This window comes from Pungitius pungitius, chromosome 5 (assembly GCF_949316345.1).
Source record: "Pungitius pungitius chromosome 5, fPunPun2.1, whole genome shotgun sequence".
NCBI classification, from domain to species: Eukaryota; Metazoa; Chordata; class Actinopteri; order Perciformes; family Gasterosteidae; genus Pungitius; species Pungitius pungitius.
In genome coordinates, this window is record NC_084904.1 from 9,171,588 (window position 1) to 9,198,594 (window position 27,007).

Below are 27,007 nucleotides of genomic sequence, written 5' to 3' on the forward strand. Positions count from 1 at the left end.
TGCACACCACTCTGATTTATTCAAGGATTTATGTATTTGTAATGGAGAATTTCCTTGTGTGGAAACCGTAACACTAGCTGTGTCAACATACACATTTCGGAGGTGTGTTCCATTGCATTTTAATGTAGAAATATCCAACATTTACTCTGTTTAGAATTGGCAGCAAAGATTTGGTAAGTGTTCCATGGGCGCAACCCGCAACCCACATAGACAGCTCTGCTGCTCATCCCACAAATGTGTGTTCCTTACAAATGGGCCACCATTGAAAAAGGGAAATAAACAGGCTTTCCAACGGTATAAGAGTTTCCTTACTTTTTGTGCTAGGTTTGTATATAAATTTCTTTATCATACATGTACTATAACATTTCAGTATGTAAGTGTGTGTGACTCACTGATGTTGGGTCTGTGAATGATCAGGTGATCAGTCTCTACCATCAAGCGAGGGCTAAGGCACGTCACCATCCGGTCAATACTCTTGACTACATCCATGGGGCCGTTCACCACCTAAAAACACAAGAATACTGAAGTCTCAGCGGCAGAAATCCACAGTACCCTGCGCAACATAGTTGTCATAGCTAAGGATCTAGGCCTACATTTCAAAATGACTGTTCAAATGCCGCACCATGACAAAATGCTCTCAGCGTCGATAACTCTTCCCCAGAGTTTACACACAGTTTGGCTACAGACTACACACACAGGTCAATAGATTGCCCTATAATGGTGGATGCTGTGGATGTTGCTTTTTAGCAAACCCTCTTTCTGAATTCAATATGCCCTCTAAGAGCTGAGCCTTGGAGACAGCGCTTTGAGCTGTGCGAGGGAGGCTTAAAGATGAGCACTGAATTTCAGAGTGCTGCTCATCCATTGAGTCTAGGATGAGTTGGCCTTGGAGCGCTGAGAGGCCTGGGGGGAAGGGAGCCAAGTGCAGAGAGAAACACAACACTAATCAAGTTGCACACATCAATAGTGCAGGGACGGAAGTGACAATGCACCTACTGTGAACTGGATAAAAGCACATTTTCTGAATCTGAATTCTATTTTTGATCAGAAATCCAAAATGTGAAAGTTGTGAGATACGTATGGAGACTGCTGTAACATTTGTCTACTCTGTCCTACTATTCCTGTTGTAACTTCCTCATTTCGCTGAAGATCATGAGCTCACATGAAATATAGAAGCACACTGCCCTCTAGTGCTTCAGTCTGTCCATCTGTTCAGATAGATAGCTGGCCAAACAGACAGATTTACAGACAGGCAGGTAGGTGTATATCTACTGATACAGTCAGGGCCATTAATATTTGGACTGTGACACAATTTTTCAAACTACTGCCTTGTTTATGCAACAAAAAATTGTTTGAACTCAAGCAGTCTGTCTTTGGTTGAATTGAACACTTTAGTAATTACACACATTTTTGAACAGTCACCCCTGTTTTCTGAGGTTCGAAAGTAATTGGAGAGACTAACAGGAATATTTTAAATACTTTGAGAAAATTCCTTTGCCGTCAAGGGTTGCCTGCAGCACCCATAGACATCACTAAACGCTGAGTTTCCTCCCTTAAGATGCTTCGCCAACCTTTCACTGCAGCCTCCATCACTTGGTTTGTAGCTCTTTCTGCCTTGAGTTGTATCCTAAAGGAAAAGCAGGTGATGTGGTATGTTTGGTATGATGTTCCTTTCTCCACTCTCTTCTCTTATCATTACAAGTTCATCTTGGCTTTATCCATCCTGAGAATCCTGTTCCTCAACTGTTCAGGCTTCTTCAAATGTTTCCTGTCTAATGTGGCCTTCTTGTTCTTGTTCTCGAGGGGTTTGCACATTGTTGTGAATCTTCTGTATTTACATCTTGGCGGCGTGACTTTGACAATGACACGCCTACCACATCTAGAGAATTCTTCACTTTGGCAGATGTTGTGAAGGAGACTTTCTTCACCAAGAAAGTGATTCTGCCATCATCCACTTCAGATGTCTCTGTGGTCTTTCAGGTCTTTTGGTGATGGTGAGCGAGTACTGGTTGCCAGTACATTCCTTCTTTTTAAGAATGTACCAAACTGGCCAACGCTAATGTTTCATCTATCTGCTGTTAGTTTAGTTGTTTCAGCCTAATAATGGCTTCCGTCTCTTGCATTGACATCTCTTTGGTCCTCATGCTGAGTGTTCCAAGGATCAGCTACCAAATTCAATTTAATTTAATTGAATTTGAATCAATTTATTTTGTATAGCCCAAAATTGCTTTACAAATTTGTCTCACATCTCCTCACATCAGGACAGGAAAAATGAAAACCTTTTCATGGGGAAAAAAGGGAAGAAACCTTAACATTGTGAATTGACTTCAGACCCTCAATAAAGAGGGAACAGGCCAGAGCCCTCGCCATCCAATCAACTGTAAAAGAACCTCTGAGCCTCTGAAAATGTGGATGACATGTGTGAAAATGGCTGGTATTCCTGGCTGTTAATGTGGTGTATGTAAAATCCATTAATTTACAAGTGGAAGTCTGCTCTTCAACTAATTACTGATTACTTCAGGTAAAATTGTGCAATGTGCAAATATAATTTAATACAGTGGCAATATGTAATACCTTTTTACAAATAATGTACCGTATTTTCGCGACTATAAGGCGCACTTAAAATCCTTTTTTTTTCTCAAAAAACAACAGTGTGCCTTATAATCCGGAGCGCCATATATATGGATCAATTGGTTGATCCATACTGGTTGACGAGGATCCATTGGAGGGAAAGTGTGGTGGCAGCAGCCGCGGTAATTTCAGCTCCAATAGCGTATATTAAAGCTGCTGTAGTTAAAAAGCTCGTAGTTGGATCTCAGGATCGAGCTGACGGTCCGCCGCGAGGCGCCACCGTCTGTTCTAGTGCTGCCTCTCGGTGCAAGATGCACGAAAGCATTTGCCAAGAATGTTTTCATTAATCAAGAACGAAAGTTGGAGGTTCAGAGATATTGTTAATATTCCCATTAACGTTTGAACAACGTTACCATGGGAGTGAAGAGTTTTTAGAACGCTTAATAAAGTTTGATTTAGCACAGCCCGATCTAGTGGATGCACAACGCAACCCCAGTCAAACGTTTTACTGCAGTATCTTTTATTCGCGCCTTATAATCCGGTGCGCCCTATATAGGAAAATAGTTCTAAAATATTCGATTCATTGAAGGTGCGCCTTATAATCCAGTGCGCCTTATAGTCGCGAAAACACGGTAATTACATTGTGTGTTAAATGAATAGAAGAATGTTAAACACATTATATGTGAAATGTCTTTTAGCTTAGAGTGGAGACTTTGAGCCCCATACAAGCATATTCACACATGGCCAGAAAGCATGGGATGTGCAACGACATCCTGTCTTGTAATTGAATATAAGTCAAAAAGCTTCAACCTCGAATTGTTCTCTATATAATACTGCACATTGCACATTGACATTTAGGATATGCATAAATAACCATTCATCAAAAAATGCAAAAATAATTTCGAGGAGATTCAATTGACCGGTTGTGTAACACCCAGACTTTGGTCACTGTCTGTCTGTTTTCTGTTGTGTTTTCTGTCATTTACCCTGCCTCTCGTTTCAGACACCTCCCTTCCTGTGTGCCGCTGCCCCTTGGTGATTGGAAGCCCCGCCCTTATTGTTTCCACCTGTGTCTCGTTCTCCTGTGTATTTAGTCTGTGTCAACTATGTGTTCTGTGCCAGTTTGTCTCTATCGTTCCATGAGCGTATCAGCTATTTGGCAGGTGTGTCTTACCATGATTCGACCTGCTTCTGTCTACCTGTGAGTCTTTGCCTGCCGATTTGGATTCATCTGCCGGCCTTGTCTGACTACCCGTGTACTGAACCCCTGCCTCAAGTAAAGACCATGGCCCTTTCTCAATACCTGAGACGACGAGAACGGACTGGCATTCCCGCGAGAATAGACTCAGGAGACAGACTCTGAAGTCCTGACTCGCAGGTTCGGGGGAATGGAGAACGGTCATTTCCGCAATTGGAACAGCTAAATAGCTGTTCCAACCAGCTATTTAGCGACAGCGACCAGCTGACGTGGTGACGTCACCACGTCAGCTGGTCTTGCTAATATGTTTTAATTTAGTTTTTGACTTAAATATTTTACTATTAACAAGCTTTTGTCTCATTTTCATTTAAAATTAGAAATGGTATATAATATTGAGCACCATATACACTCACCGGCCACTTTATTAGGTACCCCATGCTAGTAACGGGTTGGACCCCCTTTTGCCTTCAGAACTGCCTCAATTCTTCGTGGCATAGATTCAACAAGGTGCTGGAAGCATTCCTCAGGGAGTTTGGTCCATATTGACATGATGGCATCACACAGTTGCCGCAGATTTGTCGGCTGCACATCCATGATGCGAATCTCCCGTTCCACCACATCCCAAAGATGCTCTATTGGATTGAGATCTGGTGATTGTGGAGGCCATTTGAGTACAGCGAACTCATTGTCATGTTCAAGAAACCAGTCTGAGATGATTCCAGCTTTATGACATGGCGCTTTATCCTGCTGAAAGTAGCCATCAGAAGTTGGGTACATTGTGGTCATAAAGGGATGGACATGGTCAGCAACAATACTCAGGTAGGCTGTGGCGTTGCAACGATGCTCAATTGGTACCAAGGGGCCCAAAGAGTGCCAAGAAAATATTCCCCACACCATGACACCACCACCACCAGCCTGAACCGTTGATACAAGGCAGGATGGATCCATGCTTTCATGTTGTAGACGCCAAATTCTGACCCTACCATCCGAATGTCGCAGCAGAAATTGAGACTCATCAGACCAGGCAACGTTTTTCCAATCTTCTATTGTCCAATTTCGATGAGCGTGTGCAAATTGTAGCCTCAGTTTCCTGTTCTTAGCTGAAAGGAGTGGCACCCGGTGTGGTCTTCTGCTGCTGTAGCCCATCTGCCTCAAAGTTCGACGTACTGTGCGTTCAGAGATGCTCTTATGCCCACCTTGGTTGTAACGGGTGGTTATTTGAGTCACTGTTGCCCTTCTATCAGCTCGAACCAGTCTGGCCATTCTCCTCTGACCTCTGGCATCAACAAGGCATTTCCGCCCACAGAACTGCCGCTCACTGGATGTTTTTTCTTTTTCGGACCATTCTCTGTAAACCCTAGAGATGGTTGTGCGTGAAAATCCCAGTAGATTAGCAGTTTCTGAAATACTCAGACCAGCCCTTCTGGCACCAACAATCATGCCACGTTCAAAGTCACTCAAATCACCTTTCTTCCCCATACTGATGCTCGGTTTGAACTGCAGGAGATTGTCTTGACAATGTCTACATGCCTAAATGCACTGAGTTGCCGCCATGTGATTGGCTGCTTAGAAATTAAGTGTTAACGAGCAGTTGGACAGGTGTACCTAATAAAGTGGCCGGTGAGTGTATATAATCAGTCATAAAATAATTAGCTTTATCATTTTAGGAGGAGGAGGTTGGATACAGTAACAAAAAATAAACTATTATTCAAAACTAACTTCAGTCATAAAATTACATTATGTTACTTAAATAAAGTTGTATTTAAAAACTTCGACATGAAGTTGTGTTTATTTTCATCTGTCGTTGTTGCCTGTTGCTGAGGTGAAATGCATTCTGGGATATTTGGCTCTCAGAAGAACAGACGAGCCGGCTCCGATGCATGCCCGGTAAAATGGGCGAGTCACATCCGGGTATTAGGACTGTTCTCGGCCAGATGCGGACTTTAGAATTGGAACAGTACTCGGGCTGCAACTGATGACGTTTCACGAGTCCACGAGAACAAAAGTCCACTCAAGAACGCATATTAAGAAAGCGCCCTTGAACCTGACTTCCTTGCTTTTGAGTCCAGGTCCTAGTGGCCTCACCTCCATAACCGGTTGGATTTGCTGTTTTCATCTAATCTAAGATCCACTCTGATTTAAAAAGACCAATCTGCATGGTTATGTGTGGGTTCATCTGCCAATATATATTTTAGTGTAATTTCTTTGCGCATATCTCCACATTTAAAATTCTACAGGTTATGAAGTGAAGAAATACATTTTAGGAGGCGTACATGACAAACAACCATGTTTAACGCAGTGACTGAGCTGTATAAATACTTTGCTCTTGTGTACCTGTAGGGTCTTTTCTTCTAAATATGTGCTGGGCTATGTCAGACACCTGTACAATGCACAAAGTGCATGGACTGGCACAGTGAGGAGCAGTGCTACAGAGAGGAACTTGCAGTGCGACTGTGTCCGTGATACCTCTTTGATGGCCTGCCACTTCAGGGCGTTGTCTCCACCGATTATTCTGTCAGCCACGCTGATGAAGTGGCGGCTGAGCTCCTGGGCCACGTTCCGGCTGTGGTTGGTGGCTTCTGTGCCTGGCTGAGCAGGGACATCCGCAGCCAGAGACAGCAGCTTGATGATGGAAACCATGTCTGTCGGCTCCAGTCCCTCCTGTCGGGTGTCCTCCAAGGCCTGGGCAGAGATGTCCAGCAGGGTGGAGGCCTCGGCCAGACTGCTCAGGCTTGACGGCTGCTGCACCAGCGCTGCCTTGGGGTGGGGGGTCAGTGACACTGGGTTAGACGGCGCTACGAGCCCACTTTCTTTATTGTATCCTGTTTTTTATTTTATGGTTATAATTTGTCAGTACTGGGAATATTATTTTTGAAGGTTATCATATAACGTTTTTTTTCATGTCAATTTAGGTAATAAGTGTGTAAGTAGCAGTACACGTACGCACACCATATTCTCTACTTGAAAGTTTATGTAGTAGAAAGCATTGCTTCTGATTCATTTACAAAATGACTCCTGACACATGACACATCACCAACTGTGACTTGTTCTTTGATCACTGATCTCTTCTTTGCAGGGGCCTTTTCTCTGTGCAGCACATTGTTGGTGAATTTAGTAATAAAATCCTCAAGTTACTCTTTTTTGTCATTTTACATTCAAAGCGCACCGTGGTGAATGGACTCAGAAGTCAGTTGACAGGAAAGAGCTGTGGAAGACGAACTGTTATAGAAGAAAACATTTAGATATGTATCTTTATGCTAAATAGCAATGCAAGCTGTGCACCTGAGTTTTGTTGGAACGCTTCATCAAATGGTTCATGAAAGCCGTGGGCCCGGAGTTCTGAGAATCTGTCATCTGCTTCACCGTCAGGTAACGCTCTGTGCCAAAAGAAACCGCAGAGTAGATGATGTAATGGCAGGATGCTCTACTCCCCCAGCGGGACGAGCCTGCTGACGCCATGAGAATAAACCAGTGAACTCTCAGCAGAGCCTGACTTCTGACCTGTGTCAGTGGGGGATTTCCTTCACTTCAGGCTTGGATATTCGTTTAGTGACAGCAGGCCAACATTGTATTCTCATTACCTTTCTTCCACTCTCGACATTTAACTTGAGTACCTCCAAATTGAAATGACATACTTGTAAACGTGTCTGATAAACTCAGATGGAAGGTTTACTTTGATGTTTTTATATGCATATGTTACAGCAAAGTTACGTCTTTTATATTTTAAAAGGAGGGCGGTAAAAAAAGCTGAAAGCTTTGAGCTGTGAGTATAAGATTATGAGAAATTATCATTTTCTGCAGTGGTCCTATTTGAGTCATTTCTGTCGTATGCATTGAATGTATTGTACATCTTTTACGATGTTCATTCTGTCCATCCTGGGAGAGTTATCCGCTGACGTTCTCCCTAAGGTTTCTTCCTTTTTATCTTCGAAGGTTTTTTTTTTTTTTTAAATTACGGGGAGTTTTTCCTTTGATGATGTGAGTGTTCTGGGACAAGGGATGTTGCATTTGCAGACTAAGGCCCACTAATAAAAATGTCATTTGTTATTTTGGCCTTTATAAAATGAATGTAATTTAAGATTAAGACCAACCGGTCAATAAACTATAATATAAATCTTACATAGCTGTGTTCACACTAACTTGAATGTATTTGTCTTCACGCCGCTACTGTTCAAGTGTATTTTCTAGAAGAAATGACCTTAATACTAATCAACATAAAATTTCCAGTGCCTTTGTGTAATCAACATTAAAGGGAATATTGGAATTCTTTAAATTGCAAGTCAATTTTGTCAAATCAAATCAATACCATCACTTCTGCAGACTGAACTATGCATTTGTGTCAATGTTTCTATTAAGACTGATTTCTGATTTTAGATCATTCTATTGCGTCTGTTCATGTACACACTGTGCGATGCTCACCTCTTCTGCTCCTGCAGATGAACAACAGTGAATCGAAGCAGTTTGTCCAGCCGAGCAGTGGGAGCTGATGTGACCATCCCCGAAGCGTCCTGCAGCCATGCAGCTCCATCTGCTGGTACACTGCTGCATACATTCATACAGTGACACAAAAGTCAAAGCCTTCACTGGCAAAACATATGACCTATAAATCAGGCAAATCAAATACGGTTTGATTAAAAAGAAAAATGACATTGAGGAAGGATTTGTTTTTTGTAATAAAAACCTGACTGTATTGGACTTTTAAAAGGAAACTGGGGGAGTTATTGTTCACTAGTGCACGCAGTTCTGTTCCTCCACTAGCAGCCCCCGCACTGTTGGAGATTTGGGAATCCCCTCCTTTCATACTCTGTCACTGTCCTCCATGTTGTCATCCTGTGTATCTGGACTGTTAATTCTCACACATGCACTGTAGTGTCACCACAATCATAGAATAAATCAACGTTCTTTCTCATGGTTACACCAAAAAGCATTTTATTTGGGTGGAGATTTTGTGAGTAAAGCTAAGCTAAGCTTTACTTAGCACTAAGTGCTAAGAGCACACAGTCCCACGCACAGCCCACTATCAAGGCAGCTTGTGAAAAAGTAAAGATTTGCAATTTTTGGTACCCAATAATCTGGTGTTTCTTGAATGAGTATGCAGAACTCTGGAGGAAGCACCTTTTAGAATAATGAACACTAAGCTACCAAGCTAACAAATACAAAACAGGCTAAAAACATAATGTGTATACCAGATAAAAAGACTTCAACTTCATATTGTGTGCTCATACTCATACTTGAATGCAGGGACTTGAATAGACACAAATAAAGGCTAGGGAGCACCAATGATGGCGCCGGAATGAAGCTAATGTGGGAAATTTGCTCCATTCGCCCATGTTCATAAAAAGAAATATTCCAGCTCAAGCACAGAATTTGGGTTCCGCTGTGGTGGAGATTCTCTGGTCATCACTGACAACTTCCCACTGCCTAATTGAGCATTGTGGAAAAAATATTGAACAAGGGCGAGAGCCACAAACGCTCATAAACTGACATATTTGTGCATGTGCATGGGGGAAAAAGATATAAAATTCCGTTTTCAGGGGGTATTGTTTTTTTAGGGGGGCAATGGGTTGTTTTTGGTCTGTTTAGGTAGGACGCTTTATTTGTGTTCTCTGTATATAGGCACATGGTGATTGAACATAACACAATGTCAAATGGTGAGCCCCCAAGAGAGGATCGGTCAATGTTATCTTACCTGGGCAAAAAAGAAGCAACTGAACCTCTTTAACCGTTGGGTGGCTGTTTAGGTCGGCAAGATTCCAACTGAAGAGCAACTCCGGGATCATGGGTGAACATACATTGAGAGCCTGGATATGCCTTGTTTCCAGAGAAATATTCCAAACATTGAGGTCAGTGATATTTCCAAAAAAAGGCTCGGTGAAATTTCCTCCAAATGAGTCTTGGTCCTGACCCAGTATAAATATACCATCCCCATAGATATTCCTGGAAGAGTCCGTGCCTGAGCCCATGTCCTTTCTGTCTCCATCCACATAGATAGCCCAGTGGCCACTGATCCGGAGCCATGTGACACATATGTGATGCCAAGCGCCGTCATTGGGAAAGGACGCCTTATACGGCAGGTGCTTCCCGTGGATGATGAGCGCAAGGAGAATGCGTCCATGCACATCCACTTGACCCCTTAGCTGGAACTCATTGGTAAAGATAGGTGCAGCGTAGGAAAAGATGGTGGACACCTCAGGCCACTCTGGGTTCCACTGAACTCGAACACACACACTGATGGACGACATGGTGGGAAAGGACATGTTGACACGAGAAAAGCCCTCACGGGACTCCTTTGGGAAATTTAGAGCAGAGAACTGCGCATCTAAATAAAAACAGAAGAAGTACTCAGTGATCAAAGTGTTATTTTTTTAACTTGCTTTGGATGTTTTAAGTTCCACTAAATGCACTCACACTGTTTGGAGAGGGCCACAGACCTGGAGTCTGCTTTGCTTGGATCCCTGACCCAAATAGGCAAACGATGTCTAGTATGCTTAAGCAGCTCAAAGACTCCCTCCTGGTCCTCTGACTGTTCAAGGGTGGCAAGGGAGCTGAAATGGCCTCTGCAAAATCTGTCGGCACTGGAGAAGGTCAGCGAGTTATTGGCCAGCTGGAAGGCCCATTGAGAAGTCAGATGGACCAGTCTGGAATTTTCTGGAGAAACACAGAAAACAATCACAACAAGAATGAATGAAAAATAGTAGCATGTGAATCAGTAAGAAATTCAATGGCTTTTGGATTGATGGAATGGATGGAAAAGACAAGTCAGTACTATGAATTGAACTTCTGGCCACTAAAAGTGATTAAGAGTCTCACCATGTGACTCCCCGTCTCTGTCTAGTCCAGCATGTGATGGTTCGCTCTCACATACCACCTACAGGAGAAATGGTGTTTACATTTTATTCTAACAGTTGCTTTGCAGCATTTGCCTGTAAGCAGCATTTCCCATCTGTTTAAAAAAATTGATTGTTTACAAAGGCTTTTGAAAACACATTCATAGTCATTCATTTACAGTTAATGTGCATATTAGCGTTTTCAATACAATGCATTTTTAATACAAATAACAAAAACTATTTGCACAACTCTTGTTATTTTATCTAGTATATATGGTCATTACCACAAATGAGAAAAGTATAAGTCCAATATGCAGGAATCCAGTCATCTCTAGACCAGTGTAGTTTCCAACTGAGATGGACCACTGATCTTTGCAAGAAAACGATATTTCCGTTTTAATTTAGAAAAAGTCACAAAGTGAATACAAGACCCTGTTTGCGTGTCAGTCTTTAACAGGTAGTTTCCCAAAATTCTGAAGGTAAAGTCCTGATTCATTGTCGCCTGATCCCCATTTTCCTGTAAAGCAGCAGAAAGTCTCTTTGAGTGAGCTGGGATGGAACTCCATGCGTTGACTGATCAAACCCAAATCTGGTCCAGACTCCTCAACCAGTCCATCGGTTCCAATATCCAGCATATCCAGCAGAGCTTTTAGTCTCCTGACTGGGCAAGAGCCAGCAATCTTAGAGTGTCTGTCCAAGAGAGCCTGTCGGTTTCCTTACTCCCCTCCCCCCCCCCTCTTTAGTACCCTGAAGCCATCTGCCTTTGTCATGTAAATGTGGCAATTTTTTAAAAGAACCCTTCTTACGCAAGCAGTGTCAAGCATTTGGCACAGACAGTTCATCCCGAGCAGCAGGGCGGTGGATATTTTTGACACAAAGACCTTTTTCATGCCTACTATAGGAATTTCTAAAGTTACATCCTAGTAATACACATCTTCATAGTGGGGTTAGTTTTACTCAGTGTACATCTAACCATAACGTTACTATGTTCAGTGGTTTTTCATCTTGTTAACAATGCGCCTGCCAAATGCTTTTGATGGGCACTTACACATTAGATTGATGACTAGGTAAATGGATGGAACAAAGACTTAAACACATCACTCCCATATCCAGATTCAGGGTAAAGAGAAAAAATGTGTCTGTCACTTTCAGTTGCTGACAAACATATTGTACTCTTGAATACACAGACATGGTTCAGTTGCTGTAGCACTGGATCACTCAGAACTTTTCTTTATGTATGTTTGTTCATAATTTACTTGTGTGTTTTTTTCAGTCGAGAGAAGTTATCACCCTTTGAGGATTTTCAACTTCGAGAGAAGGACAACTATGACCCACAAGGTGAGGTTCATGTGACTGGCCTGGTTAGTTCTGTACCTGCTGAATGTAGTATGCCGTTGTACAAGCAAGAGCGGCTGTAGAAGCACATGTTCTAAACTGTAGTGACCTCAAAGCCTGTCGGTTTGACAATGTTGCTTGATGGATCTTTTTGTGTGTACAATGTAAACTGGAAATTATATTTGTTTGATTTTTTTAGATATTATGACTGAATAGTCAAATATTTCTTCAGCTTAACATTATGAATAGAGGTAGAAGGAATCTATGTTCTGCCATGTTAAAATTCAGTGATAATAGAAAAACTGGAATCGGAAAAAGCCTTGTGTATTGAAATAATCAAGGATAGTAGACTATGCAGTGATACATTTAGGAAAGAACATTTCAGTTTGTTTATCTCATGACCATTGTTTTAAGCATGTATTTAGACCAGCAACTAAGGAAGTTATACACAGCTAAGGAACCTGAACTTTAAACATATATATTTTATTCCTACCTATTTATCTTCAGGGCAAATTCAGGGTAAAGTTTGCCAGTAAACGCTTGGGTTTTCATGTTGTTTAAGCCCCGACATGGTTGAAGGAAAAAGTTGTTGTTCAGTTAGAAGAACAGCCGACAGAAGAGGAGGGCATGAGGGAGAACCATGTCCAGGACTCTTTGTCCCATTGGCTTCTTGATCAGTTAGATACTTGGGTGGAATACCAATGACTGGCTTTGTCTCAATCTATTTGGTTCTGGACCATTGAATTCTGGGAATTAGGGCTATTTAGCCTCTACTAAATCAGTCTCTCTCTGATCTCAGTCTGTGTCTAGACAGATGTGTGTGAAGCCACTAGAGACAAGAAAGGTTGAAAGGTTGGTGATGTGGTATTCACGCAAGGTAATCACAAAGCTACTGCACCTTTTAGCCTAAATCATTCTGATTAGTGATAGGAGGTGAACAGCAAATCAGAATAATGAAAAAAATGAAAATGCGGTGCAAGACTATTATAGTGCACCTATATTTTGTAATATATATATATTTAAATGTTTCTGTCACGCCAATTTAGTAAATGCATTCACATGAAGTACAACTACTACTAAGTACAACTACTGGTGGTGTCCATTATGGCAGCGTATTTGGAAAATTGTAGGTAAAACTACAAATGGGAAGTTTCCGACAAAAAATAGAGATAGATTAAACCAGCAAATTTCCTTCAAGAAATATCCTCAGCTCTTGAAAAAAGTAATTCATAATGTAAAAACCTTACTACAGTAGTGATCCTACCAATGTTCACCAGTCAACTTCTAATCAATTTCAGATGGGATTTACAGGGAAACAATCAACAGTTAGATAAAAACTCCACTTCAGTTCGAAAGTATACTACCTGCAGGTGTCACTCAGTGATGATCAGGACATTCTGATGTACCATTTCAGACTTAAAGCCTCTCAAAATGTCATACATGAGCCAACTTCCTTCAAAATGTCATTCACCAGCCAACTTCTGGTCTATTTTAGATTTGATTTAAAAGGAAACTATCAATAGTTACATGATCATTTTACTTCAGGTTGATAGTACACATCCCCAAGGTGTCACTCTTTTCTTTGCTGATGCTCCCTCATGTCACTGTTATCAGATTCTTATAATATTTACAGTAAAGCGTTATCAACGTCTTAAGTCTTTTCTGACAGCTTTTGAGAGGGATCAAATTAACCTGTGAGGAGCAGGGTGTAAAGTAAGAAACATTAAACTTCTTGTTGCCACCAGGAGGCGCTATGACTAGGGTTAAAAATGATCATATGGATTTCTGCTGGGCCAAAAAATAGTCCAAAAGATTTTCAACGATTAACTGCAGCACCCCCTATTGTTCAAATACTATAAAAACATGGGGGTGTGTTCAGGGGTTCAATGTTTAGCTATGTCAGAATATTGGTGAGGGCAGGCCAATTCATTCTTAAGTTAGTTGTCTTGCCAGAACCCCTTGCAAAGTTCATTATCTCATATCTTCTCGATATCAACACAATTCAGGGGGACATTGAACCAATAATTGGCAAAAATGTGTTTTTCACTAAATTCAAAATGGCGTAAAATCTATCTGAACGGTTGTTACACTACCAAACAAAGTGGTTCATATCAGCTACACCTTAAGTAGATAAAACATTAAGATGCGGCATCTAAAAATGTAAAGCCTAGTAATAGGGAAAGTATCCAATGACCAATGATCTTTACTAGTAATGGAATATTCATATATACTTCTACTATTATAACAACATCCACCGTAACAACCCCCTTGATCCCCAACAGTCAGACTTCAAGGCGCGCCATTCCACAGAGACTGTTCTCCTTGGTCTCTCAGAGCAACTCCACACTGCTAGAGCCACCTCTCTCTTCTCTGTCCTCATCCTTCTGGATCCAGGTAAAAACATTGGTGCTCACGTACCATGCTGTGAATGATTCGAGTCCAGTCTACATCCAGGACATGGTCAAACCCTACATCCCAACCCGCACACTACACTTCATCCATTCACAGCATGGTACGTCAATACCAATGTTTTGAACTGGATGCGGGCAGCCACTGGTAACCAATGAAGAGAACGGAGCGCAGATGGTGGAATGAACTCTCTGTTGAAATCAGAACAGCAGAGAGCCTTTACACCTACCGCAAAATAAAGACACACCTCTTCAGACTATACCTCAACTAAAACACTCCCAAATTGTAGCAAAATACTTATAATGGGTCTTATCTATAACAAGTTGTAAATCGGATTATTTGATATTTTTTTGTTGTTCTTCTGAGTTTGTATTTCTATGGTTGAAATGCACGTATTGTAAGTTGCTTTAGATCAAAGCTAAATGACATGTAATGTAAAGGAACTCAGGACATATTTTACCACTGTATGATAAATAGGTATAAAAGATAATAAGGCAACAAAATATTTCTTTATATGTTAAAATCTGGAAACCAACTACTCTTTCCCATAACTGAGGTAAAGCTTGTCAGGAATTCAGCTTCCTGAACCGGGTTTCTGTTACATTTCCATTCTAACCTGAAGTTGTTTTTTCTGAGTTTCCCCAAACACACCCTGACTGATTATTCAACCATCGACACCTGCTGCCGCCTGCACACCCGGTCCTGATTACCATCCCCTTCACCATTTAAGCCGTGACCAGACTACCAGTCCCTGCCGGATCGTAGCGTACCACGTACGGTTTTTGGCTCCTGCAAACTAGATTTCTCGCGGTTAGTGAGGAGGCTACTCCGGAGACCATTCTGCCACAGAAGCTCATTGTGGGTGTCATCACCTGGAGGATCGAGGACGAGGTGATGACTGCCCTGCGGACTCAGCCTGGGCCTGGAAATGGTCCGCCAGGTCGGCTGTTTGTACCCGACTCTGTCCGTTCTGCTGTGCTTCAATGGGCCCACGCCAGCAAGCTGGCTTGTCACCCTGGAGTGGCTAGGACCATGGCCTTACTGCGCAGACGCTTTTGATGGCCGGCCATGGGAGACCAGACTCGGAGTTTCGTTGCTGCATGCCCGGTGTGCGCTCAAAATAAGGGTACCAACCGACCCAGCTCTGGACTCCTCCATCCTCTGCCCATCCCTCGGCGACCATGGTTGCATCTGGCTCTGGATTTCGTGTCCGGGCTGCTCTTATCTGAGGGAAACACCGTTATCCTGACGGTAGTGGACAGATTCAGCAAGTTCGCTCACTTTCTGCCCCTTTCCAAGCTGCCGACTGCCACTAAGACCGCCAACATCCTGGTCAAGGAAGTGTTTAGGAAGCACGGTCTACCTAGTGACATTGTTTCGGGCCGTGGCCCACAGTTCACCTCAGCCGTTTGGAAGGCCTTCTGCCGAGCCATTGGAGCTACTGTCAGTCTCGCATCCGGATTCCATCCCCAGTCTAATGGTCAAGCCGAGAGGGCCAACCAGAAGATGGAGTCTACACTTCGCTGCCTCGTCTCCTCTGACCCTACCACCTGGTCCTCTCAGCTACCATGGGCTGAGTACGCCCTTAACACTCTCCCGACTACCGAGTCAGAGTCCCTGCCCCTGCCTACGCGGTTGGGGATAAGGTCTGGTTGGCCACCCGGAATCTGCCCCTGTGGACTGAATCAAAGAAATTGTCCTCCAAGTTTACTGGTCCGTTTGTGGTGGAGCGGATCATAAACCCAGCTGTGGTCCGTCTGAAATTGCCCAAGACCCTCAGAGTCCATCCTGCCTTCCGCGTCTCCTGCTTGAAGCCTGTTCTCCTCAGCCCCCTGTTGCCCCCTCCTCCCCCCCTGCCCCCCCCCCCCCCCCCGCGGATGATCGACTGGGGCCCTGTCTACACCGTTCATCGACGCCAGACGTTGTGGGCGGGGTTTCCAATACCTCGTGGATTGGGAGGGTTACGGTCCTGAGGCGAGACAATGGATACCTCGGTGCCAGATCGTGGATGCCGGTCTGCTTCGGGACTTCTATAGGCTCCATCCTGGTGCTCCGGGTGGTCCGCCCGGTGGCGTCCGTCGGAGGGGGGGTACTGTCAGGAATTCAGCTTCCTGAACTGGGTTTCTGTTACATTTCCATTCTAACCTGAAGTTGTTTTTTCTGAGTTTCCCCAAACACACCCTGACTGATTATTCAACCATCGACACCTGCTGCCGCCTGCACACCCGGTCCTGATTACCATCCCCTTTAAGCCGTGACCAGACTACCAGTCCCTGCCGGATCGTAGCGTACCACGTACGGTTTTTGGCTCCTGCAAACTAGATTTCTCAGAGTTATGAAAAGTCAGTGTGTTTGTTTGTTTGTTTTTATTTCGTATCACTAACCAGCTACCTGTTTCCCTGCCTGCAGCTCATCCCTTGGATCGCCCTTTCCCCCTGCCTAGCCGCTGACCCCACTCATCCCCACCCAACCGGACCAGACCTTCCCCACACTTTTTCCATAATAAATACCCACCGTTCATTTTGATTCTTTTGTTGTCTGCTTTTGGGTTCCCGTCCTGGACGATTCGTGACAAAGCTGCAGTATGAAGTCGTTTAAAATGGAAATATTGAAGCTTAAATTAAATCCATCAGTCTCTCTCTCACCAACCAGCTGCGGCAGTTTCCTTAAGCCAATCACACCATTGCTGTCAGACTATAAAATGTTTTCTTCTAACATTTTAACTTGATTGGATGTGAGCCTCCTCCACCACTCACCTGTGGCCACCATCCCGGTGATGCTCCTCATTGATCACCATGACTCCAGGGTCTGGACTCCAAGGGAAAAGGCTTTATCTTGCCTCAGCATCACTAACCCCTAATTTTCTTTAATAGGTAAAATATTTTGCACTACTCAAATTTGTATTTTTATTCTTTATTATCTCAGAAAATGTATTTCGATTAATCTTAAATTTAAAGGGCATGTTTTAAAATGCTTTGAACAAATTTGTTTTGACCCAGTGATTGTTGGAAGTTCACAAATTGTTTCTTCTGCCAACAAAATTAGCCATTATAGGTGTAACCAAATAATCAGTCGAGTCATTTCATATATACCTACTTGAATGACAAGTAAATACACTACCAAATACATTTCTGAAAAGGATGGAAAAGGAAGCAACCACTAATGCTGCTTGCGAATTAGTAAACTTTTTGTAAAGCTTACAGCCAGTGAAAAATGGTGCTATAATGCGGATCAGTTATAATCAAGTAACCAGTCATGAACACAAGGAGTCAACAGAATTATAGGCATTTCAATTGCAACCTAGAGAAACAAGTTCCCATAACATGTCGCCCTGACCTACGTAACTATTTGAAACATTTGAAAAATGTCTGTTGTGAAAAGAAAAGGTCTAAATCTTCTTAATGTGTCCTTGCTGTGCTCACACAAATATGCTTGGGTGCATTATTCCCTATTCTCTTATCATATGTGCAGACATGACAGCAATATATCTTCAGGCTGGAGCAAAAGTAAGGTAGTTGTGTGTGTGTGTGTTTATGCTGACATAGTGTTTCTTTACACAATCCCACTCTGAGCTTTGTGTGCAAACAGGTGTTCGGCGCTCTTTTACTGGCTTTGAGTCAACACTACAGTGTAAACTTCCTTTAAGTAGATGAGTACTTTACAGAGCCATCATGGGTATTCACGTCAAAGATTCTCATTTTGGTGGGATCCTCAGTTAGTAAAGCCATATAAAACATCTATTAACTCATGTGTTCTGGCCAAAAGGGAAGAGTTGTAGACCTTTAGGATAACCAGTGCTCATATGCGTCCTGTTTTTTGCCAGTAGTCAACAACCACTTGGTCAGATCTCTCTTCATCAACAGCCTAGGCCGAAGTGAGCAGAAAACCACAAAAGAGTCCAGGCTAATTGACCTCCTCCCTTTGCATGCTCTTTCCTCCAATGTAACTTCGCTGCTACTGCCATCCAGTGTATTTCCATGACAACCTGGGGATTGTAAGACTGGTATGAAAACGTCAAACACTTGGTGGTCTCTCGCATCATTGCCCACAAAAGCCCGGTGACCTACATGTAGAGCCCGATAAAGGCTTTTCCCAGAAGAACAGGCTAAGCAGTATCCATAGACAGAACAGAAACACTGTGACCCACACCCAACACCCCCACTTTTTTATTTGTTGTAAATTGCGTGAAGGCAGAATGAACATGAGAAAAGTTACTACTTATTAACTGTTTCATTGGAATAAACTGCATCCTGATAGCAAAGGGCAGTTACTTACTCGTACCATGCAATAACTGTACAAATGAATGAGATTTCTATAAATACTTTCAGGAGTGAATTCTGCATAAGTTTCTTAATGCTGAAATTACTACGTAGGTATTATGAAATATGAATTCCATCTCGCTTCATCGCATAGGAAACTATAAAAACCCTTCAGCTAAGAGACCGCTATTAGTTCGCCACACGAAACAATAAGTACATTTATTTATTCATGTTAGTTCAATACTAAAATAACCCCACTTGCGCAGTTACTTTCACTCCAACAGTTTCATTAAACCTATCAAGGTATTTTTGTCACCCATACCTACGTTTCCTGAAAAGACTATATGCATGGAAATTTAGATATGTTGCTAGACTTTTGTAGGATAACCCACAAAAGATGAATACGTTTTTTGTAAAATGTGATACATAAGGATTGTGTGGTTCTGTAAATCTGAGTGCAGAAAATGAAAGCTGAATGCTCTCATACAGACATTCCTAGCATCAGCATTTGTCCTGCATAATCTGGCAACAGCAGATAGTCTTTATGGCCGCCCCTTGGCCATCAATCAGGCGTGCTACTGAGGACCTGGTCGACAGCAGCAGGGGTCTGAGGGTCGCTACGGAGACCGCCTTTTAAAGGAGTCATATAAATGATATAGAAAACAAAAGGAAAGGGAAAGACAGAGGGAGGGAAGGGTGGAGTGACGGGCCCATTGTCCTCTTTGGACAGAAGCAGGCTTCAGCTTGAGTGAGACATTACTAAGCTGAGTCAACCTGTGAGTTCATGCAGCAACACAACAGGGTTCACACTGATTCATTAGTTTGATTCAATATTGTACCGTTACTGTTCCTCTATGATAGTTATTTTATTTTATTATTTTGATATAGCATTCACTGAGACAGGCAAATGTCAGATTTCCTTAGGTTCAGGTATATTAATTGAACCCTGTCATGATGGTAACGTGCCTCTACCATATGGGTACAAAATCAAGTGAAAAATCAAACTAGACGATTTGAAATATGGGTTGAACTTGCAAAATCACAGCCTGAGGTCTCAGATCTCAATGTCAATCTGAGGATTTCACCACAAGTCGTGAGAACTGTACTTAAGATTCTCTTTTTTTGTTTTGCTTCACTCTATCAAATTAAAACCTTCTATAATAGCTGTCCACACCCTATGGCTTAGATCAGGAATCAGGAAACGTTTATTGCCATCATATGTCAGACATACATGGAATTTGACTTGGCGGTTGGTGCATGACGGAAGACAATAAACAATAAAAATAAAGTGACTAAAACACTAACAAATGGTAGCACTTAAATTGTACTTCTAATGGCACTTTTCTATAACATGTTTTGATACCGCTTATTTGATGACAATTGTATTTTTTTGTTACTTGTTCTGAGTTTGTATCTCTATGTGGAAATACTTTGGATAAAAGCGTCAGCTAAATGACATGTAATGTAAAAGTGCACCAGCTAAACAGAAAGTGACAAGTGAAAGTGACAAAGTGTGTCTGCATGTAGAGAGTGAGAGTCAGTCAGGAGGGCCCGGGCTGTGTTGATGAGCCCGACTGCTGAAGGGAAGAAACTGTGGCGGGACCTCAGCCTCCTGGATGGAAGGTGTCACTACTGGTGGGTCTTGGGCAAGGAGGGAGGACTCAGACACGGAGTTATACGAAAACAAAAGGACTTTAATAGTCGAAGAATCAAAACTAAACTCAAAACCACTCCACCCGAGAAAAAGGGGAAGGAGGGAAAAATCAAAGATCTTGCAAACGGAACAACATGAACATGAATCCCAGGATGAGACGAGTAAACGACTGTATACAACCGAAGACAATGACGCGACAAGAGGCAAGAAACTCACAAGGCTTAAATACACAAGGGAGGTGCAGGTGATTGAACACAGCTGGAAACGATCAGGCACGGCAGACAATCACAGGACAAGGCAGGAAGTGAAGTTACCCAGGAACACAAGAGACATCAAACTATAAAATAAAACAAGACAAGAACCCATACCGTGACAGAAGGGGCACAAAATGTTAATATCGTGGTGAGAGGGGTCGGCTACAATCTTTCTAGCCCGCTTCAAGGTCCTGGAAGTGAACAAGTCCTGGAGAGACGGCAGATTGCAGCCAATCACCCTCTCTGCAGAGCGGATGACGCGCTGCAACCTGCTCTTGTCCTTGGATGTGGCTGCAGCGTACCACACGGTGATGGATGAGCAGAGGATGGACTCGATGATGGTCGTGAAGTGCACCATCATTGTCTTTGGCAGGTTGAATTTATTCAGCTGCCTCAGGAAGAACAACCTCTGCTGAGCCTTTTTGGTGATGGAGCTGATGTTCAGCTCCCATTTGAGGTCCTGGGTGATGATGGAGCCCAGAAAACTGAAGGAATCCACATTGGTGACGGGGGAGTCACACAGGGTGAGGGGGGAAGGTGTGGGTGCGTACTTCCTGAAGTTCACAACCATCTCCAATGTCTTCAGGGCGTTGAGCTCCAGGTTGTTCTGGCTGCACCACGTCACCAGGTGGTCAGACTCCCACCTGTAGGCGGACTCATCCCCACCAGAGATCAGTCCAATGAGGGAGGTGTCCGTCAAACTTCAGGAGTTTGACGGACTGGTGACTGGAGGTGCAGCTGTTGCTGTATAGGGAGAAGAGCAGAGGGAAAAGAACGCAGCCTTGGGGAGAACCGGTGCTGATGGACCGAGAGGCAGAGACATGTTTCCCTAGCTTGACGTGCTGCTTCCTGTTGGTTCCTGCTTCCTGTCGGACTGTAGGAAGTCAGTGATCCCCTTGCAGGTGGACTTGTGTTACGTCTCCCTTAGTCTAGGTGTAAGGGAGCGCAAGCCCCGCAAACATGAGCCCTGATGAACGCGGCGACCAGAGATATGGGGTCGTGGTGTGAGTGACGACTACTAACACACAGGCATATGGTGTAAACAAAATAGGAGGTTTATTCTCTCCTTAAAAGGAAAACCAAACACATGTTCAGGGGAAAAGGGGCTGGGCGAGACCAAAGCAAAGAAACAAGTAAAAAGGGTGAACACTTCCCTAACTGACCTAATCCCCCCCCCCCCCCCCCTTTACTCTACCTCGGGCACGGATGAGGCCCGCTAACCAAAAGTACAGGGAGTGGTCCGCCCAGGTCTTGCCTAGTGTATCTAGACAGGCAGTCAGCTACGGGTGGTGTATACCCATGGGTCTCTTCCAGAGGTGGGATCAAGTCACTGTTAGGCAAGTCACAAGCAAGTCTCAAGTCATTGCCCTCGAGTCCCGAGTCAAGTCGAGTCAAAGACGAAGCAAGTCCCAAGTCGAGTCACAAGTCACAGCCAACAAGTCTCAAGTCGAGTCACAAGTCGTACCATTTTAGTTTCGAGTCATTTCGAGTCCTTTTATTATAGTGGGGACGGGGAACCCTGGGTGATGGTGCGCTGCCTCACAGACCTAGACTACGAAGGGAAGGGTAATGGTGGATCGACTGTGACTGTGTTATAGTACTGTAACGCTCACCCCAATGCTGCAGCGTAAATAAGGAGGCGATGACTGGCTTGCAACTCCGCTGCATTTATTTATATAAAACAACTCAACTTCGGTCACTGTTGGCCGTCACAACGCCGAACGAACACTTCCGCATACACGGCCCCCCAAAACTCGGGTTGTCTCGCGTAACTACAGCTGGTAACGGAGCATAACGTGAACACATGCAACATCTGCATAACTGATTAACTAATAACTTTAACTCAGCTCATTACACTACTTTAAAACGGACGTTGACATAATGTTGGCGAGGATTTCCATCGGAGTCTGAATCCGGGTTCAAAAATCCCGATTTTTGTAACCATGAACGAGCTGTCTCGTTGATACGGTCAAATGGACTGCAGTGATTGGATGTCGTGCAGGCAGCGCTCTCTGCATACAGGTGGCGCATATTTTTTTGACAGATGCAGATAAACAGAGCGGCGCGGTGGTGTGAAAATGTTACCCCCAGTTTTCATGGGAAGTAGCAAGTCTTCGAGTCAAAAGGCTCGAGTCCAAGTCAAGTCACGAGTCATCGGTATTCAAGTCCAAGTCGAGTTTGCAAGTCTTTGTACGTTTTGTCGAGTCGAGTCTCAAGTCATCAAATTCATGACTCGAGTCTGACTCGAGTCCAAGTCACATGACTCGAGTCCACACCTCTGGTCTCTTCCCTAACAATATCCCCTTTCCCCCCCCTGCAACACAGGAAGAAAAATGTTTAACTCAAAATAAAACAGTATACAAAACAAATGTAACATACACACTAACCCAAAGAGCCCACGCTCTGGGACTACCGTTTAACAAACAAAACTCTCTCTCTCTGAACAAGATACTCACAAACCCCAACGACGGAAATAAACACAGAACCATGAGGGAGGACACCAGCGAGCCACCAGAAGCGCTCTGCCATCAGAGCTGCAAAACCCTTCCCTCAAAGATCTACAATGACAGGTCTTTATAGACCTGCACCAGCTGCATCCAATAATGAAGGGGAGGAGTCCAGGTCGGTCGTATCCAATCGGCTGCACCTTGGGTGAAGGGTAGCCATCTTGCCTGCAGATTTCCTGTACATGGAGAGACAGGACACAAACCAACACAAACACCCCCAAAACGTAACACTTGGGCACATGCAGCTGGGAGAGTTTGTCCTACAGCAGAGATTTTTCCACTCACAGAAGTTCCCCTTATCCTGACAAAAATAAAAATGTGAAATGAAGTTGTTAGAGTTGTTACACTTTTTATCATGGTATGCCATTTTTTGGGAAGAGGCTTAAAAAACGGGCTTGGTCTTAAAGGGGCTCATGCACTGGGCTCTATATAGAGATTTTCCCCTGCATACAAATTCACAAGTAAACACAAGAAAACGTTCTTTAATGTTCTCCATCCAGGCACATTCCCACTGAAGGGACTATTTTATTCCGTGACTGTTTACAAACGAGAAGTGATGACCATCACAGTTAAGATACGTTGATACTTATCACAACGTCCTTCGAGCTACTTAAAGGAGCCACTGTCTTCTCCAAGCTCCACCTCCGCAATGCCTATCACCTGGTCCAGATCCAAGAATAGGATGAGTGAAAGACAGCATTCAATACGCCAAAGGGTCATTACGAGTATTTGATGATGATCTTCCAGGCCCTGGTTAACATGTGCTCCGAGACATGTTGGTTCAGAACATATTGGTCTACCTTGACGACATCTTGATATTCTCCAGAAACCAAGAGCAACACATGGACACCGTCCAGTCCATGCTTCTGCGCCTGCTGGCGAACTCCCTGCGACAAGTGTCACATTCTATTTGTGGTTGGCCACGGACCAAAAGCTCCATCCCTGCACTTTTTACCTTCTTACGTCAGCTTTCCCCTGCCGAGAGAAAATATGACATTTCTAACTTTGAACTGATAGCAATAATGTTGGCGCTGGAGGAGTGGTGACATTTTTTTTTTAATTATTGTATTACAATTTTGGGGAGGGTGAGATCTAAGCATTTCATTGCATAACTTGTTATTGTAATGACAAATAAACACCCTTGCACCTTGAGGGGACCAAACTCCAGTTTCTGGTTTGACCAATCCCAAAAACCTGGAATACATTCCCTCTGCCAAGAGACTCAATTCCCGACAGGCCAGATGGTTGTTATTCACCTGGTTCCACTGTGCTTACCTACAGTCCGGGGTCCCGCAATCAACGTTGGAGGAACCTACCTCTGACTCCCCGACCATAGTGCCGAAAAGCCATCCTCACTTGGGAGATTAACCCTTAGTCCCTTCTTCGAAAATGGAATAAGCATGACAAAAAGTGTAACAACTCTTTAACTACTTTTTCCATTTCTTTTCTGTAGGATATAGGGGAACCATTGTGAGTGCTATAATGTGAAATATCGCTATATAATATGTTAGCGCACATTTAAGTTGTTTTGTACTCGTGGTTTCCGGCGTGCTGTTTGTGTCTTAAACTAAAAATAACTTACTTTCAAACTTCTTAACTTAACGTCGGATATGTCAATCCATTTATTTATATAACGAAAAGAAAAACAAACAATTCGGTTCACAATCCGCCGTGCCTCACGGTCAAAAGTTATCTGCCTCGCTGTGCGCCACACCTGCACTAATTAGCCCTGGTGTTAAATAGGCTGGTGGCAAAAACAGCGCCATCCCATTGCAGTATTCAGAATGGCTCCAACACAACCGGCCCCTAATTGTTCATGGCACTTCAAGACATGACAATTATAAACAATTCATGTATGGAGACATTCATACAACGAAACTAACGTTTGCAAACAAAAATAATAAACAAACAAACAAATCGACCCTCTTTTGGTGCGTTTGTTTTACTTTTACATTGACTGCTCTACCAATAGTCCTAATTTTGTCACTGGTCTTTCAATTACATTTGTTTTGGTTTTGATTTGCACAGATCTAACTATGCCTGATTTGTCTGGAAAGGCTTTAATAATCCTTCCAATCATCCAAGAATTTCGTGGTGCTGTAGCATCTGCAATCAAAACAATATCTCCTTCCAAAAGATTACGTTGTGTTTTGTTCCACTTTTGTCTTTCCTGTAGCGTTGCAAGATACTCTTTCGTCCACCTTTTCCAAAACAAATCTGAAAGATATTGAGCCTGTTTCCATCTTCGTCTTACGTACTGGTCCTTTTGATCAAACAGACCTGGAGGCAAAACTGGTTTTCTTTTCAAAGTAAGAAGATGATTAGGTGTTAGTGGCTCTAAATCATTAGGATCCTCTGAAACTCTCGTAATTGGTCGGTCATTCAAGATTGCTTCGGCTTCGCATAAGACTGTGACTAACGTTTCATCAGTTAGAGTCTGTAGATGTAAAACAGATACCAAGACCTTCCTGACCAGTCTGATCATGCTTTCCCAAGCACCGCCATGATGGGAAGCTGCAGGTGGGTTGAACGTCCACTTGATATTGTCATGAATTAAAGCCTTCTCAATTGATCTGTGGTTTAATTCTGCAATTGCTCTTTTTAGTTCCTTTTCTGCACCTGTGAAATTTGTGCCATTGTCTGAGCGAAAGTGTGCCACGGGTCCTCTCCGGCATATGAATCGACGAATAGCACTGATGCAGGAGTCTGTGTCTAACGAGTGTGCCACTTCTAAATGAATTGCCCTGCTGGCCATGCATGTAAAGATAACCCCATAACGTTTCACATAAGAACGTCCTTGTTTTACTTCAATAGGCCCAAAATAGTCCACTCCCACATTAGTAAATGGAGGCAAGTCTGGAGTAATCCTCTCGTTGGGGAGATCCGACATTTTTTGGTCACACAATTTTCCTTGGTGACGTCTGCAAAAAGGACAACTTGACAAGATTTTCCTTGCCGCTGCATTGGCATGAGTTACCCAGAACCTTTCTCTCAATTTGGAAAGGATGTAATTTCTCCCACCGTGTCTTGTCTGTTCATGAATATGTTTAAGAATTAACATGGAGATGTGCTGATCTTTACACAGGATGACTGGATGTTTGCTCTCTTCGGGCATTGCAGTCCTGGACAATCTTCCACCAACTCTTACCAGTCCTTCCTCTAAGACAGGATTCAGCTTGTAGATAGGGCTACACCCTTTAACAGGTTTTCCTGTCTTTAGTGCACAAATCTCAGTGTCAAATCTTTCCCTCTGACAGAACTGAAGGATAGCATTTTCTGCTGCTAATAGATCCTCCGTTGATACACCTTCTCGTTTCAATGACTTTCTGGCTTCCAACATTTTTCTGTCAACATCAAGATTAGCCATTCCATCTTTCACCAGTTGCTTCCTTCTTTGACTCAACTCCAATAGAGTCCCTTTGACCAACAGCAACCATGCAACTGCGACTTTCAACCTTTTCCAGTCAGAGAAATAGGTGATGAGTTGGCTGGTTGCATTATCCTCTTGAATGGTTATTGCGTTTATGGAGATTTCCACTTTGACCTCTGGATCATCCTCCTCCAATGTGGACTCCACTTCGTACTGTAACCATGTTTCTCTTGCTCTCCACAGGAATTCCAGACCCGATAGCCATGTTTTGCTGTTCAAAAGCTTATGGACTGTCAGTCCTCTAGATGCGTCATCTGCAGGATTTTGTTTTGTGTGAACATAGCGCCACTGCGCTGGCTCTGAAGATTCCCTAATGATGGCTACTCTGTTGGCCACAAATGTTCGAAACCTTTTGTTTTCATTGCTGATGTACTTTAAGACTGTAGTACTATCAGTCCAGAAACAGGATTCTGACAAAGAAAGCTGTAACTCTGATTTTACCATCCTGTCCACTCGAACAGCCAAAACGGCAGCAGTGAGTTCCAAACGAGGAATGGTTACGGGTTTAAGAGGTGTTACTCTGGACTTTCCAAGAAGAAAGGAAATATGAACATGACCTGCTT

The 27,007-nt window shown here is 43.3% G+C and overlaps 1 protein-coding gene and 2 long non-coding RNA genes across 6 annotated transcripts in view; 2 read left to right on the top strand and 1 right to left on the bottom strand.

Annotated features, from left to right (window-relative positions):
- Window positions 1-11,307, bottom strand: part of adgrd2 (adhesion G protein-coupled receptor D2) — a 31,176-nt gene extending 19,869 nt beyond the window's left edge. For 3 of the 4 annotated variants that reach the window (XM_062562310.1, XM_062562309.1, XM_037482154.2), the window contains exons 1-8: window positions 10,881-11,307; window positions 10,580-10,637; window positions 10,178-10,417; window positions 9,459-10,088; window positions 8,189-8,311; window positions 7,052-7,146; window positions 6,236-6,526; window positions 393-504 (exon numbers count right to left, since the gene is read on the bottom strand). In XM_062562310.1, coding sequence (XP_062418294.1) covers window positions 393-504; window positions 6,236-6,526; window positions 7,052-7,146; window positions 8,189-8,311; window positions 9,459-10,088; window positions 10,178-10,417; window positions 10,580-10,637; window positions 10,881-10,925 — 1,594 coding nt within the window. In that variant the 5' untranslated portion in view covers window positions 10,926-11,307. The remainder of the gene's footprint in view (window positions 1-392; window positions 505-6,235; window positions 6,527-7,051; window positions 7,147-8,188; window positions 8,312-9,458; window positions 10,089-10,177; window positions 10,418-10,579; window positions 10,638-10,880) is intronic. The other variant, XM_062562307.1, reaches the window with a different exon arrangement.
- A 127-nt stretch (window positions 11,308-11,434) lies between these two features.
- Window positions 11,435-16,188, top strand: LOC134129058 (uncharacterized). The gene is made up of 3 exons (XR_009956235.1): window positions 11,435-11,716; window positions 11,870-11,934; window positions 14,214-16,188. It is a non-coding gene; the product is annotated as an uncharacterized LOC134129058 (long non-coding RNA).
- Window positions 16,189-16,267: 79 nt separating this feature from the next.
- On the top strand, window positions 16,268-16,866 carry LOC134129057 (uncharacterized). The gene is made up of 2 exons (XR_009956234.1): window positions 16,268-16,635; window positions 16,750-16,866. It is a non-coding gene; the product is annotated as an uncharacterized LOC134129057 (long non-coding RNA).
- The last annotated feature ends 10,141 nt before the right edge of the window (window positions 16,867-27,007 follow it).